This window comes from Sphaerodactylus townsendi, linkage group LG06 (genome assembly GCF_021028975.2).
Source record: "Sphaerodactylus townsendi isolate TG3544 linkage group LG06, MPM_Stown_v2.3, whole genome shotgun sequence".
In the NCBI taxonomy this organism is placed as follows: Eukaryota; Metazoa; Chordata; class Lepidosauria; order Squamata; family Sphaerodactylidae; genus Sphaerodactylus; species Sphaerodactylus townsendi.
The window spans coordinates 44,716,955-44,732,670 of record NC_059430.1 but is presented as its reverse complement, the minus strand read 5'-3'; the positions used below and the strand labels follow the sequence as shown (position 1 = coordinate 44,732,670).

The window sequence follows — 15,716 nt, the reverse complement described above, 5'->3', positions numbered from 1 at the left end:
CAGGTTCTATGAGCAGAGCTAGTTCATCTTCTGGACAGAGTGGGCATAAGTGAAGAACCTGACTTAGAAAGAGTTTGTGTCCAAGAGGGAGCATTCTCTAGTCAAAAGGGGAATTTATACTACATGTGGGAGAAGAATTTGTTTCACTAGCAGGGGGATACTGCCCACGGGGACATATAGGGGCAGATGTCCCAGGGCAGAGGGCATTTAGTCATGTAGGGGCGGAAAATCGCCTCCACATCCCTCCTCCTTCTAGAGTCTGCTGCACGTCGGAGGCTATGGGCCTTCTCAGACCACCTACATGGCACTCCAGAGATGTGCCATGCAAGCCCTTCCTGGCAGGTAGAGGAGGAGGAAGAAGAGGCACCTCCCCTGCCAGACAGCCGCTGGCACTCCCAGGAGAGCCCTCTGCCCACCCCCTTCTATGGTCTTCGTGGCCTGCCTGCCTGCCGCCCCCAGGGGGGAGGGGAGGAGGGAAGCGCCAAAGAGTGGTGGCCTCCTGGGGGCTCCTGCTGCGCTGATGGGTTCCGCTCCTTGGGGTGGGGTGGGGACCTTGGGGGCACAGGGGGACATGCGGCTCCCTTGCCGGGGCTGGAAAGGGGATCGCCAGCTTCCTCAGCACCCCTCCAGCTTCCTCCTGAGCAGCAGCTGGAGGGGTGACCTGGTGGATTGCTGGGACTGGGGCAGGCAGTGTTGGGCTGCCCATGGGGGGGGGAGCGGGGCAGAAAATTCAGTTCTTGCCCCGGGCTCCATTTTCTGTCGATACACCACTGATTCCTAGTCCCTAAGAAGGAATGCTGTGAAATGATCCCAAAGTTGGGAAGTCTGAAAGGAAAGTGTTGGGAGAATACTCCTTTTTATATAGTTTACAGGCACAAGAATTACCATGTGAATCTCTGGGCTCCATCCTTAGTTAAATATGTGAAACACTGTGGAAGTCTATCATATTTTAAAGCATGAAGAACTCTGTGATCAACTGAAATCTTAACAATCAGCTAAACACCATCTTTGCTGAACTTTGAAAACAACTTCATACTTGTATATAATGCTTCTTTCCTTACTACTAATATTCCCTCCTATCCTATTTATTTGTCAAACTTTAAAAAGCTCCTTCCATGATTATTTAAGGCAGAGGTTCCCAACTTGGGGTACACATACCCTCAGGGGTATGCGCCAGAGCATTTGGAGGTAAGCGAAAAAAATCTGTAATGGGTTTACTAATATGGGGGTACACTTTTAGGGAAATGGGTTGTCAAGGGGTACACAAGTAAAAAAAAAGACTGGGAACCACTGATCTAAGGTAAAACAGAGATAGAGAGTAGGGAGATCACCTCAGTTTCCTAAACTGGTTCAGATTAGGCATCATCACTGATAACAATTATAAATAAATTTCAGGTTCTTTTAACCTAGAAATTTTCAGTAAAGACAAATAAAGCCAATATTAACTTAATTCAGCGATTACTGAATTCAGCTATTACTGGATCCGTGCCCCTCCTGGCTTATAAAAGCTTGCCGGGCGGAGCTACGACCCCATCTGTTGAATATCATCAATGGCTCCCTTGAGCAAGGGGTCTTTCCGGATGGGTTGAAGGAGGCAGTGGTCCGCCCACTCTTAAAAAGACCATCGTTAGATCCAGGTGATCTGGCCAATTACCGCCCCGTCTCGAATATTTCGTTTCTGGGGAAGGTAATTGAGAGAGTGGTGTTGGAGCAGCTTCAGGGTTTCCTGGATGACGCATCAGCCTTCGATCCCTTCCAGTCCGGCTTCCGTGCTGGGCATGGGACGGAGACCGCTCTTGTCGCCATCACAGATACGCTCCGTATCCAGCTTGACCGAGGCGGATCGGCGCTGCTGGTTTTGTTAGATCTTACCGCAGCGTTTGATATGGTCGACCATGACCTTTTGACCCACCGTCTGGCCGCTTCCGGGGTTCGGGGCACTGTCCTTCAGTGGATTGCCTCGTTCCTCCGGGACCAGAGTCAGCAAGTGTGGTGCGGGGATGAAGCCTCCAGGAAGTGCCCGCTTCAGTGCGGAGTACCTCAGGGAGCGCTGCTATCCCCGCTATTATTTAACATCTATATGCGACCACTTGCTCAGCTGGTGCGGAGCTTTGGGCTGATCTGTCATCAATATGCTGATGACACTCAGCTCATTCTGTTGATGGAGGGGGGCAGTTGCCACTCGGCGGCTCTCCAGCATTGTTTGGAGGCGGTAGCTGGTTGGTTGCAGCAGAGCAGGCTGCAACTGAATCCATCGAAGACGGAGATCCTCTGGCTAGGCCGCAGGGGTGAGGTTGGAGATTTCCAGCCGCCGGTGTGGGAGGGGGTCTCATTGGCGCCAACCTCCTCCGTTCGCAGTCTGGGGGTCCACCTGGATTCGTCTCTTTCAATGGAGACCCAGGTGGCCCATATAACCCGGACTGCATTTTTCCATTTGTCAGGCCCGGCGGTTGGCTCCCTTCCTCTCCCAGGCGGATCTGGCCACTGTGATCCATGCAACGGTCACCTCCAGGCTGGACTATTGTAACTCGCTGTACGCCGGCCTTCCCTTGCGTTTGATTCGGAAGTTAAAACTGGTCCAACATGCGGCAGCACGCCTGCTCACAGGAGGCGCCTTCAGAGAACACATCCAGCCTGTGTTGCGGCAGCTGCATTGGCTTCCGGTTGAATTCCGAATCATCTTCAAGGTGTGGGTTCTGACCTTTAAGGCTTTGCGCGGCCTGGGGCCCTCGTACCTTCGGGACCGCATCACCCCATATGTCCCAATTCGGCCTCTGCGTTCTGCAGAGGCCAATCTGCTGGTGGTCCCCGGTCCCTCTATGATGCGGCTGGCCTCCACGCGGGCCAGGGCCTTTACGGCACTGGCCCCGGCCTGGTGGAACACCCTTCCTCCAGCTGTCCGGGCCCTGCGGGACCTGGGTGAGTTCCGCAGGGCCTGTAAGACCGTGTTGTTCCACCGGGCCTTTGGAGTGTCCAGCTGCTAATATGGTGCCCCCTCACTGCTCTGTGCCTGGGGCAGTTACATCAGGGTCCCCTCATATGAGGAGCCCCCTCATATGGGGAGCCCCACTGGCCCCCCCTCAGGGAGGGAGGTTTTTAAATTGGGGCCAGACGCCTTCTATTTATTTATTATGTATTATGGTTACTCGCTGTTTTTATGAGTTTTAAGCTATTTTATGGGATGGAGCCTATGTATTTATATTTGTATGATTGCTCCTGTTGTTCACCGCCCGGAGCCCCCCGGGGATCGGGCGGTATATAAATTGAAAAAATAAATAAATAAATAAATAATATTTGGGTTAAAAAAAACCCAAACCTGACATTTTATTTATTCTGACCTTTGCTGCTGGTCAGCTATTTTCTCTCTGTGTGCGTATAATTAAATAAATAACCTTGGGTGGGAGGTCTCTTCAGTTGTTCCACCCTGTACAAAAATCTTATTCTCGTATAAATGGGCAGTCAAGACCCCGTGTTGCCTGGCCTTTTGCAATGCCAAGAGTCTGTTCCAGGTAATTTCCCCACACTAAAAAGGAGAGACTTCCCACCACTTTGGGTAACAAAGAGAGGTTTCATTTCTACACTGGACTATTTCATGTCATATCTATTCCAGTCCAGTTTGAAAGCAAGCTTGTTCACATGGTACACCACCTAACAAAGACTACATGGAAACACCCTTCTACAATCATTCTATTCCACAACAATAGGCTACAAAATGAGTACTTACTTTAGCATTCCCGAAAGGAAAAAGAATACCCAAAGAAAATATTCCGAAGAGAGGTCCACCTACTATTCCAAAAATGCTGAGTGCAGCCTGAGAAAAGGAAAAAAAAGTAATCCCTGAGAAACAAAAAGGAACAATGGACTTACCCCAAACGTTGTGTGATCAGGATAAATCTTGGAGAGGGAGCTCCTTGAATTAGCTTGGAAACATTGTTGTCATTTTCCACTTTCCAGCCAGAGGAGTTCCCATGCAGTTTGGGCCAATATTTTAGCTTCCAAATAATTAGCATATATATACAATGCACACACTTTAAATCAAATAATACTGAAACCTGGTCAGTGAATGACTGCTGAACCAACAGAAGCCTCTATAAAGGGGGACATCTTAACAGTACCCTAATTCTAATTAGATCCCACATCTTAGGTGTAAGCTTTTGTTCTAGAAACAGGAGTAGCCCAGCAGAATTATCCAAAGATAGGCAATCCCTTGCAAGCATTATTCCTTCCCCACACTCAGGCCCCTTTCCTCATGCCTGAGGTTGCCAACTCCTGCTTTGGGGGATTCCTACAGATTCAAGGATGAAGCTTGGGAATGACAGGGAATGGGGAGGGACCACAACAGAATATAATAATTTAGAGTCCACCCTTCAAAAGCAACCATATTCTCTAGGGCAATGGATCTATGTCATCTGGGGATCCGCTGTAATTCAAAGAGATCTCCAGACCCCATCTGGAGGTTGGCAATCCTACTCCTGCTCTCTTCAGGTCTGGAGCAGGCAAGGGCCTTAACTGACTGCTACTACTCTGGATCAAGGGCTTTACTAGAGACGTCCCTGACCACCCTCCCTTCCCATCCTCTGGCAAAACGGGGTTTCCTTTTCAGTCAGGGACAGAACTAGGTAGGCACTAGGAGCCAAGTGAAGCAGTTTAGAACATAGAAGGTCCAGGAAATGGTGGATTAATATACAATTCTACTGTCTTGGGTGCTGTGTGGTTTCCGAGCTGTATGGCCGTGTTCTAGCAGCATTCTCTCCTGACGTTTCACCTGCATCTGTGGCTGGCATCTTCAGAGGATCTGATGTTGGGAAAGCAAGTGGAGTATATATATCTGTTGGAGTGTCCAGGGTGGGTGGAGAAACATTGTCTGTGAAGGCAACCAGGTCAATAGTTGAGGGCATCTGAATAGAAGTATGAGTAACAATGAAGACTATAGCATGGGAGTAACAATGTAGATAGCAAGGTCACTGGTGGGAGCATCTGAATAGAGGTATCCTGGCCTTTGTTTCTTTTGTCTGTGGTCATCCTGTGTTTGTGTGGAGCTGGTTAGACACTGTCTTGACTCTAGTATTTTTCAACACTGGCAGCCAAGTTCTGTTCATTTTCATAGTTTCTTCCTTCCTGATAAAATTGTCCATGTGCTTATGGATTTCAATTGCTTCTCTGTGTAGTCTGACGTAGTGGCTTTCAGAGTGGTCCAGAATTTCCGTTTTTTCAAATAATATTCTATGTCCAGGTTGGTTTATCATGTGTTCTGCTATTGCTGATTTTTCTGGCTGAAATAGTCTGCAGTGCCTTTCGTGTTCTTTGATACGTGTCTGTGCGCTGCGTTTGGTGGTTCCTATGTAGACTTGTCCACAGCTGCATGGTATGCGATAGATCTCAGCCAGAAAAATCAGCAATAGCAGAACACATAGAATATTGACCTGGTTGCCTTTACTATTGACCTGGTTGCCTTCACAGACAATGTTTCTCCACCCACCCTGGACACTCCAACAGATATATATACTCCACTTGCTTTCCCAACATCAGATCCTCTGAAGATGCCAGCCACAGATGCAGGCGAAACGTCAGGAGAGAATGATGCTAGAACACGGCCATACAGCCCGGAAACCACACAGCACCCAAGTGATTCCGGCCGTGAAAGCCTTCGACAATAAATTCTACTGTCATTTTTCAGTGGAAAGGATAGTCCAGCACCTTTTCTGCATGCTGGAGTATGGGTACAATAAAATTCCATACAGCTTGCTAATCATTCAAACTTGTATATATTAAATTAGTAAGTTATGACAGTATGTGTATACTTCTGAAAAACTTCAACAAAATCCATGACTATCTTGCTTCTTTATAGATCTGGTCAGATTGCCCTTGAATTATTCCATTAAAATATTTTTTCTGATTCAAAACCTGCACTGTGCTGCTGTTCAGCTGGAAAAAGACAAATGCTGTTCAAAAGGCCAAGGAGAAGGAGGGAGCCTAACTCCACCATTTTAAAGATGGAGCTTAGTTCTGCCACACAACCTCATTGGCTGCAGATTTATCTGTATAGATGCTCTTGTCTGCAGCCACCTTGCAGTTCCTCCTTAGAGCTAAATAAAGAGGAAACCCACAAACTGTGCTCATAATGAAGTAGCTTTGTCTATAATTGCTTCAGGAATTTAGAACAAGGAGAAGAAGAAGCATATTTGTTGTATTCCTACCAGAAAGACTGTTGCAAATTTTAAACACCAACAAACAGAACACACAAACATTTGGAAAACATTCTAAAATGTGGAAAAGATAATTAAAGCGCATACAGCTCAAATGAAATTACTGGAATTATCAAGGCCTGTACTATCCAAGTTCCTAGTCCATATTTTTGTCAAAACAAACATTTGACATTCATTTTTAAATCTTTTGGAACCTTATTATAATCAAAATAACCTCCCTAGGCCATTTAATATCAAACACATACCTGCAACAGGCCACCCATAAGAGATGCTAGTCCAGCCATCCCTAGGCATACTCCACCAAACAGAATATCTAAGTGAATTATGTAAATAAAGAAGTCAATTTAAGATGATAACTTTTGTACAAAAATCAACAAAAATATACGTTAGAGTTTGAATTTAGGAATGACAAACTAAATGCCATGTTCTTTCTTCTTGAAAATTATAAAAACGGCAATGCTAGATGTTAGGTTATTGCGGAATTAAAATTCAGAACATAAATAATTGCCTTTTACAACCAAGTTTTTGTGTTTCAAAGAAAAAAATAAATTGCTGTATATTTTAGTTACACTCATTTATGACTGAGGTGGGACATCTCAGGGACATGAATCAAATCAGCCTTTTCTCCATTTTTATCCAGCCCCTGGAAAGTTGTGATACACAAACTTTGGTCCACTTTGTCAAGAGAGAATCGATGTTGAATGTTAAGTCCTAGTAAAAATTTTGGCCTTTCTCATGAGTTAAGAAAGTTCAAACTGCAGGTGTTACTAACTGGGGGTGAGCATTTATCTCCTCAAGGTCACTATGCTTGTTAGAAGGATGGGGTCGTTCTCATTAATTGGAAGTGGTTGAGACTAGTTACTTTGGAGAATGTTTGAGGAGGTTTCCTTTCATAGGGGAGAGGTAAGTCTGCTCACAGCCTAGAAAGTTCTGGTCAGAGTGAGCGCAGGTTGGTCAATCAGTGATCACTGTCATGGCCAGCCTAAATTATAAATTGGTTCATTCAGAGTTAGCAATTATCTCGTTTCTTGCCTTCCAATCTGCCTGAAATGCTTCTGGAACTTTGCACATGTACTAAAGACATCAGTACCTTTTGTTTGCAAATATTTCTTTATGGTCTGTAGACTCTATCCTTTTGTTATTTTGTGTAACTGTATCACACCTTGATATGCATTTCACTGTTGTTTTAAACTTGTATTTTAATACTTTAATAAATATTTTACAAACATATTGACAATCTGAGCTTCTGGTTCAGAGTCCACAACTCAGTGTTGCTACCACCCCAAAGGATGGGTCAAGTCTTTGACACACTCCATTTGGAATTGGCTCAATTAATACAAGTTATTTTCCAAAAACTAAGTACAAGAGGGTGCGAGTGCCTTTCCCTGTAGCCTTCTCCAAAGACTCCCTAAGCCTGCCTTAATATTTCCATCTCTTCCTGAAAAGTATAAGTGGTGGCACCATCCAGAAGTCTCTTAGCAAAGCATCCATTCCTCTTCTGGTGCCTTGACCAATGCAACATGAGCTTCCAAAATATCACAAATCCTTGAATATGCACATGACAGAATCCTAGGCACAAAGAACTCTGGGGCATGCAATTTCCAGAGCTCCCAAGTACATTTCCCAAGGCCTTACATGCTTGGGGTGTTGTAGCACTCAGGATGTAGGGGGGAAAGAACAGAAGTTTCATAAATAGCATTTCAGTCAAGTATGTTTTGTGGAGACCACAGCAATGACAGTAAAGAGCGGCTGAAATGAAGATTTTACATGCTGAGCTTGAACAGCAGCAAAATATTGAATTAGCTTAGAAAAAGCTTGCGGAACAGGGGAGCCAAGAAAACCCTGTTCCCAGCTGCCACTTGCCTCACCAGCTTGGGTGATAGCACTCTTAGCAAAGTTTGCGATAATGATCACACAGTCCTTCCGGTACCCTGACTCCTGTTTAGGTATTTAAGGATGAACCAGAACTTTGAACTTTCCACCTGTCTGTTACTGATCACGAATCAAAGTTTCAGCACAAAAGTGATACAATCCCTACATTCAGCCCTCAACAATAATCTTACCACCATATTTTGAGGTTTCAAGAGCAGTGCCAAATACAGCACATCACATGCACCTTGGTTCCAACAGGAGCTGGAGAAGCTGCTCATTTAAGTCTAAGTCATCATCTTGTTCTATTATAGCCTTCTTTTTCTTCTGGCCTTTCCCTTGGCTCAGCAATTTATTCCTGCTTATGGTGAGGAGTTTCACATGTAACTGAACAGAATTAGAGACCTGGAACTTTGGTATAGCTGAAAGTTAAACTATATGAACTAAATAAAAGCATTGCTTCTGATTTGTATGCAAGATGTCCCAGCAACAAATTCAGAACACAAAAATGGCCAGGTGGTTCTCTCAGAGGCCCGTTCCGCACAGGCCAAAAAACAGCACCCCAGGGGCAGTAAAAACGCCATCCCTGGGGTGCTGTTCACATAGCTGCCGCCTCCACAACAAGGCAGTGCTGTGCTCCTCCCCGCCCCCCCAAACAGGGCGAAAATGCTGTTTTCCTGCCTCATTCAAAATGAGCAAAGCTTTTGGGAAACAGCATTTCCCTGCCGGCACCATGCAAACGGCACTGGGTTGGAGGTGCCGAAAAGCAGTGCCTCAATTTTTCCCCACACTTACCTTCTCTCCCTGCGGAGCTCTGCAGGGACAGGGAGACATGCCCTTCAACCCCCGTGCAAACAGCTGCTCTGGAGCCGCTCACACCTCAGCGTGCGAACAGTCCTGGGGCTCCACCGGCATCATATATGCCGGTGGGAAGCTGCTGTAGTGGCCAGTGCGGAGTGGGGCTAGAGAGTATCAACTGTTGTTTGTTAAGACTGCAAAGAAGTTTTAGAAGCTGTTTCATTACATCTAAAACTGTAAAGCGTATTCTAACTTCACTGAAGCCCTCTTCTATTATAACTCCACTAAGACTGGTGAGAAGAAATTAAGATCACATTCTAAGTGTATCACAGGTTAAAAACTTGTGCAAACGTACTCATTCCCATGGAAATCCATGCCAACTGGGCTTCAGTCAGTGTTCCAAAATAAGGTTTGACAAGGTCCTCCACAGTTACGGCAGCTAATGCATTGATACTGGAAGACACTGTACTAAGGGACACAAAACAAACATGTTCTGCATTTCATACAAGCAGTGATTGCAAGAAAAGCACAATTAGAAAAAGATACAATGCCTAGGAAGAAAGCAAAGACTTGAACAGGGTTCCCAGTATCCATAACTGAGCTGAGAACCAGCACTGAGAACAAGCTCTTCCTGATACAACATTTCATATGATTCAGAATCATCATGCAAAAGGCTCATTCATAGAGATGTTGCTGCTGGCTTTTTGTTGCCTGTTCTCTATACAGTCCACAGGCATCCACAGAGCTTTTAATCTACAAGGAATTCTCCTAATCTCTAGAGGTCCTGTAGAGGTCCTCCAATTGTCCTTTCATGTTGTTCCTGGGGGTCCACCATTTGAAGCTGTTTTTTTGGGGGGGGGCAGGCAGGAAAGTTGAGCTTTTTTGCACAGAATCTAGATGGAGCTGAGATTATTTTATTAATCGATATTTTGAACTATTCTACTACGCAGCACCTTCTTTATTTCCTGTGCTTGTTTGTGACATATTATGGTTACAATGATAGAGATACTGAGATACTGCACAGTGTTACAGTAGATGGTAAGGATTTTCCTCACTGGCATAAAATTGTGAGCTTGGCCTCCTCACTTACTTCACAAACCTATGATACCACAATTTTAACTTACCTTAATGTCCCACTGTAGGTTGCAGCCACAAAGAGTCCTGGAATACCTGGGAAATCTCCCAAAATGTCCAATACCAAAAAAGGCATGAGCTAAAACATAACATTAAAAATTTACTATGCCATTTATCTTCTGTTCTCTCTTTTAAAAAACAACAACAAAAATTTTAAATATCTAACATTAGATATTTTCACTATAGATATAACATTCTGTAGCTACCCAGAACCCACTGGGTTAGATAGATGAGCGAGACTGAAGAAAGCCAGGCTGTAAAAGAGTTCTCATATTGCTGGGATTCATCTGTGAATAATCCAACTCTATTTCATGCAGAATGATAATGACACCTTTTAAATAGAATTAACTTTATGGCTCACAGGAACATATCAGTGATAGCAATTTGAGCTAGTCATGAAAGTTATCTCCCCTGACCAAAAAGTAATTGCAGCATTGGTCCATAACTAAGGCCTCAATGTACATCTCAACTTCAGTTTGAGAAGATGCTTAACTAGAAATTTCCTTTCCAGAATGTGATGGCAGCTGCTTAAATTGATCCAGTCATGGCCTTCTTGTGGAGAATTTTGACTGATAATTCATTAAGTAATCATATGTTACTCCACACATGGAAGGGGGGACTCTGGGGTGAGAAGCAGTTACTAATGTTTACTTTTCATTAGGACAAAAGTTTACATTTAAATTACAAAGGTTTAATTTAAATCAATATTTCCCTTCTTGCCTACTTCATTGACCAGTTTGGAGAATAACCATGCCAATGGCCATGATCAGCCTGCTATTCCACAAACAAACCAAGTCATCAACAGAAAATAATCAGGGTCAGTAGAAAAATGTCTTGAAATTATTTTCCTCACAATCCATTTGTGCTGCATTTCTAGCAAAAGATCAAAAAAGCTACCAATAAAAACAAGGGGAGAAAAATGATCTTAAAAATATGATATTCTACATCAAGAGTCAGACAATTTACTGAGACCATAGAAAAGTAAATGACCCCTTAACCTCACTTGAATAAAAAAGATTTTATTCATTTGCTGAAGCTGCCCAGAGTCAGGCTCAGCCAGATTTTTATCAGAAGCAAGTTTCTTAATTAAAACATTACAAATGAGAACCCCCTGCTCTCAAAGCTCAGAGGAGATGCTTCTTCCTAAAATAGGATCCAGGGCTTTACCAGTAAAGGTAAGGGCAGCCTCTAAGACACAACATTTAGGGCTTAAAAATCAATTGCTAACTTGTAGAATTGCATCTGGAAGTTAATCGCTTGTAATACTAAACAAGAATGAATGTAATATGCTTCTTATTTCTGGCTCCCATCATAAACTGGACTGCTCCTTTTCTGTAGATGCTGAGACATCATTAATGGAGACCCTATATAGTGTGGGCAGTCCAACCAGGGGAAGAATGGCAACAGCAAGGTTCTCACCCTCAAAGAAGGGGTGTTAGAAATGCTTTGCTAAGAAAGCATCAAAGGAAAGGAAATAGGGCATACAAATGTATCAGAAATATATCAGAAATTAAAAGGATATAGAATTGACCAGGAATGTATGCAAGTGGAATATAGGAAGTACAGGGACAACAGTAAAGGGCTAGAAGTAAATTTTTCTTCCTTTACATTAAAAATTGTTCCAAATTTAAATGAACAACAAACTGTTAAACTGAATCAACCCCTATGTCTAATGCTTAGTTAGCACACTAAACTGATAACAACTTAAGAATACTTGAAGCAAAAGCCTCAGCTAGTGGACAGTACCACTGGACAGATTTTGTTACACCCACACAGAAATTGAAATTTACATTATCTTTAACTTTTTAGTAATACTAAACCTGATCCGGTGCCTTCACAAGCCCTAAAGTCAATGGGTCGCAGTCCTTGTATACAGAGTACATTGAGAGTCCACTCATCACTGCAGAAGAGAGAACTATCCAGAGACCCACAAGGTTTAAATACAGAGCACTGTAAGAAAAATGTACAAGACCTAAGAACGTCAATGAAACATTTTTCCTGCTGAAAGTATTTGAAAAATAGAATGTGTTGCAACGTTACAAGTTAAGATATATTACTGCATTTATTCCACAGTGAAGCAAAGGAGTAGAGGTCAATCTGTGAGCATCTACAGGATAACTTGGTGATCTGAAGAAGTCTGCACAGATTTGTTCCCAACAAGAGTTGCTAACCCTGTGGTTCTCAACCTTCCTAATGCCGCGACCCTTTCATACAGTTCCTCATTTATCCATTTTACAGATGGAGAACACTGATGCAGAGAGTCTTAGGCGACCCCTGTGAAAGGGTTGTTCGACCCCCCAAAGGGGTCCCGACCCCCAGGTTGAGAACCACTGTGCTAACCCAACCTAATTTCCTTCTTTGATCAAGTGACCACCTTAATGGATTGAAGGTACACCTATGTAGGAACACCTACATTGATTACTTGGATTTCAATAAAGCTTTTGACAGGGTTCCCCATGATGTTCTGATGGGTAAACTGAAGTACTGCAGGCTAGACTCTAGGATAGTTGGGTGAATAGGGAACTGGTTAGAGAACCACACCTAAAGAGTATTTGTCAATGGAATTTCATCTGATTGGAGGGAGGTGTCCAGTAGAATGCAACAGGCCTTGGTTCTGTGCCCAATATTTTTATAAATGATCTCAATGAGGGGGTGAAGGGACTACTCATTCAATTCATAGAAGACACCAAATTGGGAGGAATTGTGAACATGAAGGAAGATAGAGATAGAATTCAACAAGATCTGAACACCCTGGAAAAATAGGCAGATGTGAACGAGATGAAATTCAACAAGGAGTGCAGAGTTCTACATCTGGGTAACAAACATGAGAAGCACGCATACTGGATAGGGGGACATACTTGTGGTAAGTAGTGCGCATAAACAAGATCTTGTAGTACAGGAGGACTATAAGCTAAATGTAAGTTGTCAGTGTGATGCAGCAGGAAAAAAGACTAATGCAATCTTATAGTGTATCAATAGAGGCATAACACCCAAATTGCAAAATGTCATAGTCCTACTGTATTATACACTGCATGTGTCAAGCCTCACCTGGAATACTGTGTGCAGTTCTAGAGGCCTCACTTTAAAAAAGATGTATACAGAATGGAACAGGTGCAGAGGAGAGCAATGAGGATGATCAGGGGCCTGGAGACCAAGTTCTGGGAGAAAAGGCTGAGGGACTTGGGAATATTTAGTCTGGAGAAGGAGGGAGAATATGGTCTCTTTAAGTGTTTGAAAGGCTGTCACTTAGAGGGCAAGGAGCTGTTCTTGTTGGCAGCAGAAGATAGGGATCACAATAATGGGTATAAGTTATGAGCAGAACGGTACCTGCTGGATATTAGAAAAAAATGCAAAAAAGAGTACTTCAGCGGTGGAAACAAGTGTCTGGGAGATGGTGAGCTCTCCTTCTCTTGCAGTTTTCAAGCAGTAGCTGAATGAATACTTGTCAGTGATGCTTCATGCTGAACCTGCACTGAGCAGGCTGTCAGGGTCGAGGCCCTGCCAGTAGGGTTCTATTTCCCAGTAAGTTTCTGTTTCCCCAGTTGTTCCTGTTCCCGCCACTGGTAGGGACCGCCCCCAACAACCCCTATATATACTGGAACTGACGGCAAGAACCCTCAGTTCCAGCACCCTGTATCTTAGGGCAACACATATCAATAAAGTTCGTTTCTTTGTTCCAAAGTCGACTTTGTCTGAGTGTGTCCAGCCTTACACAGGCAGTTGGACTAGATTGCCTATATGGCCCCTTTGAACTGTATAAGTAACCAAAAGTTTGTCAGACATGAGAAGAGAGTGAGAACTCGCTCCACACTTTCTACTAAGCAGGAAACATCTCACTGAGTTAATCTGAATTCTCTTACCATTTTCCAAAAAAATGATGTATTGTCAAAAGCTTTCATGGCCAGAATCAACTGTTGTGAGTATTCATGGGCTACATGGCTGTGGTCTGGTTTCTGTCAGTAAAAGGCAAGAGGAGAGGCTCTTTCTGGAGCTGTTTTGGCCTTCAAGGGAGGACTCAGACAGAGACTGCTCAGGGTGGGGAAGAAGGAACACTATGGGAGCTTTTAATGAAGGGAATAAAGAAAGAGTGGGGAAGAGGGAAATGAGATGCCCCCTGCAAGTTTTTGTGGGTTCCTGCTTGTAGTATATAATTAGCACCTAATTTAAAAAGAATATGTCCTTGGTGAAGAGGAGATTCTGCCATATGTATTCAACCAGATTTCCATGCATAGAACACCATTCTTTGTTGGGTCTATGCGCAAATGGTGCTATATGGGGAACCTTCAGCACTTGTAAGTCAAAGCACATACAGACAGACTTCACATATATCAGGGTAGCTCCTGCTGCCCACGGGGATCTCTGTATTAGGTCAATAATTATAAACTAAATGGACTTACAGTTTTGCATGAAATCGTGTTTTGCAAGCAAGATATCGTTGAACTTGAGATTGATTAACTCCATAGATGCCAAGCCAAGTGAAAGTGCCACCAACAATGAGTGTCCAGAATGTATGTCTTTGCATAGGACTTGGGTTAAAGCTAAGTGAAGAGAGATGAAAGATATCAAACTCATGTTTATCTTTCGTTGTTGAAATACTTCAATGGAAGAGAATTCTGAACTTATCAATAAAGTTCGGTTCTTCTAGAGTCAGTAGGGCACTATCCTTTGGGTGACCCCTCTTCTAGATTACAGACAGAACCCCCAAACAAATGCTGATGGTTCCCACCATTCCCAGACTGTGCTATAGAAACATAGTCTTGGGCAAAATACCACATCAGCTTCTGAAAAAAAATACAACTATAAAAGCTAACTATACATGAGATAAACTGAAAAAGATCAAAAATTAAGGTAAGAAAAGCAGGAAATCCCTAAATATCACACACACACTTTAAACACACTAATGATATAATGGGCCAGACTGTCTACTTTCACTAGAAGGACAGAAATACATATTCAACTTAGTTCCCTATAATGTTAGTAAGACTACAACTTACAGGAAGTACACAAACACTTTTTATATTTCAACCATACCCAGAGAAGACTCCTTCTAACAAAGTAATTAGAGAACTCTCTATGCATTTTCCCCTTCTTATACCACAAATATCCATGCCATCCCAATCTCCCATCAAATACCTCTAAATCCAAAATTCTGGTATTTTTCAACACCCATTCCCATATCTATGCAACAGCTTCAAATTGTAGCTTTAAATTTGCCAAAGAGAACCCTCCTTTTTATCATGCATATTTTTATATTAAATTCTTGGTTTCTTGCCAGACAAAATTACTTATATCCTTTTGCCATTGCTTAAAGCATGTTATGGAGTTAATTATTGGTATAGACTGGAACAAAAATAACATTCTAGATAATACATTTATTTTCATCACCAAAATTCCACCCATCAAAGATAAAATCAGTCTTTTCCATCTCAACAAGTCTATCTTCACATCATTCCACACTTTGACATAATTACTTTGGAATAACGTACAGTTGTTTGTCAACCACACTCCCAAATATTTAATTTTTCCACCAAACTGTTTGGTATAGATTGTGTCTGGGGACGGGCATCCTACCTGTCCTGGACTGCAGCTTCAGGGGTGTACCTCAACCACGACAACCTTCCAAAAGGGGCAGGAAGGAAGAGGAGGCAGTCCTCACAGCCACCACTGAAACAGATCATCCCACCCATGTCTGCCATCGCAAAGGAACGG

General features: G+C 43.2%; 1 protein-coding gene across 3 annotated transcripts in view; it reads right to left on the bottom strand.

Annotated features, from left to right (window-relative positions):
* The window catches only part of LOC125435840 (sodium-coupled monocarboxylate transporter 1-like), a 44,522-nt gene that overhangs the window by 12,972 nt on the left and 15,834 nt on the right, over positions 1-15,716 (bottom strand). For all 3 annotated transcript variants that reach the window (XM_048502259.1, XM_048502261.1, XM_048502260.1), the window contains exons 6-11: positions 14,405-14,545; positions 11,828-11,957; positions 9,998-10,086; positions 9,229-9,341; positions 6,452-6,519; positions 3,725-3,811 (exon numbers count right to left, since the gene is read on the bottom strand). In XM_048502259.1, the coding sequence (XP_048358216.1) occupies positions 3,725-3,811; positions 6,452-6,519; positions 9,229-9,341; positions 9,998-10,086; positions 11,828-11,957; positions 14,405-14,545 (628 nt within the window). The remainder of the gene's footprint in view (positions 1-3,724; positions 3,812-6,451; positions 6,520-9,228; positions 9,342-9,997; positions 10,087-11,827; positions 11,958-14,404; positions 14,546-15,716) is intronic.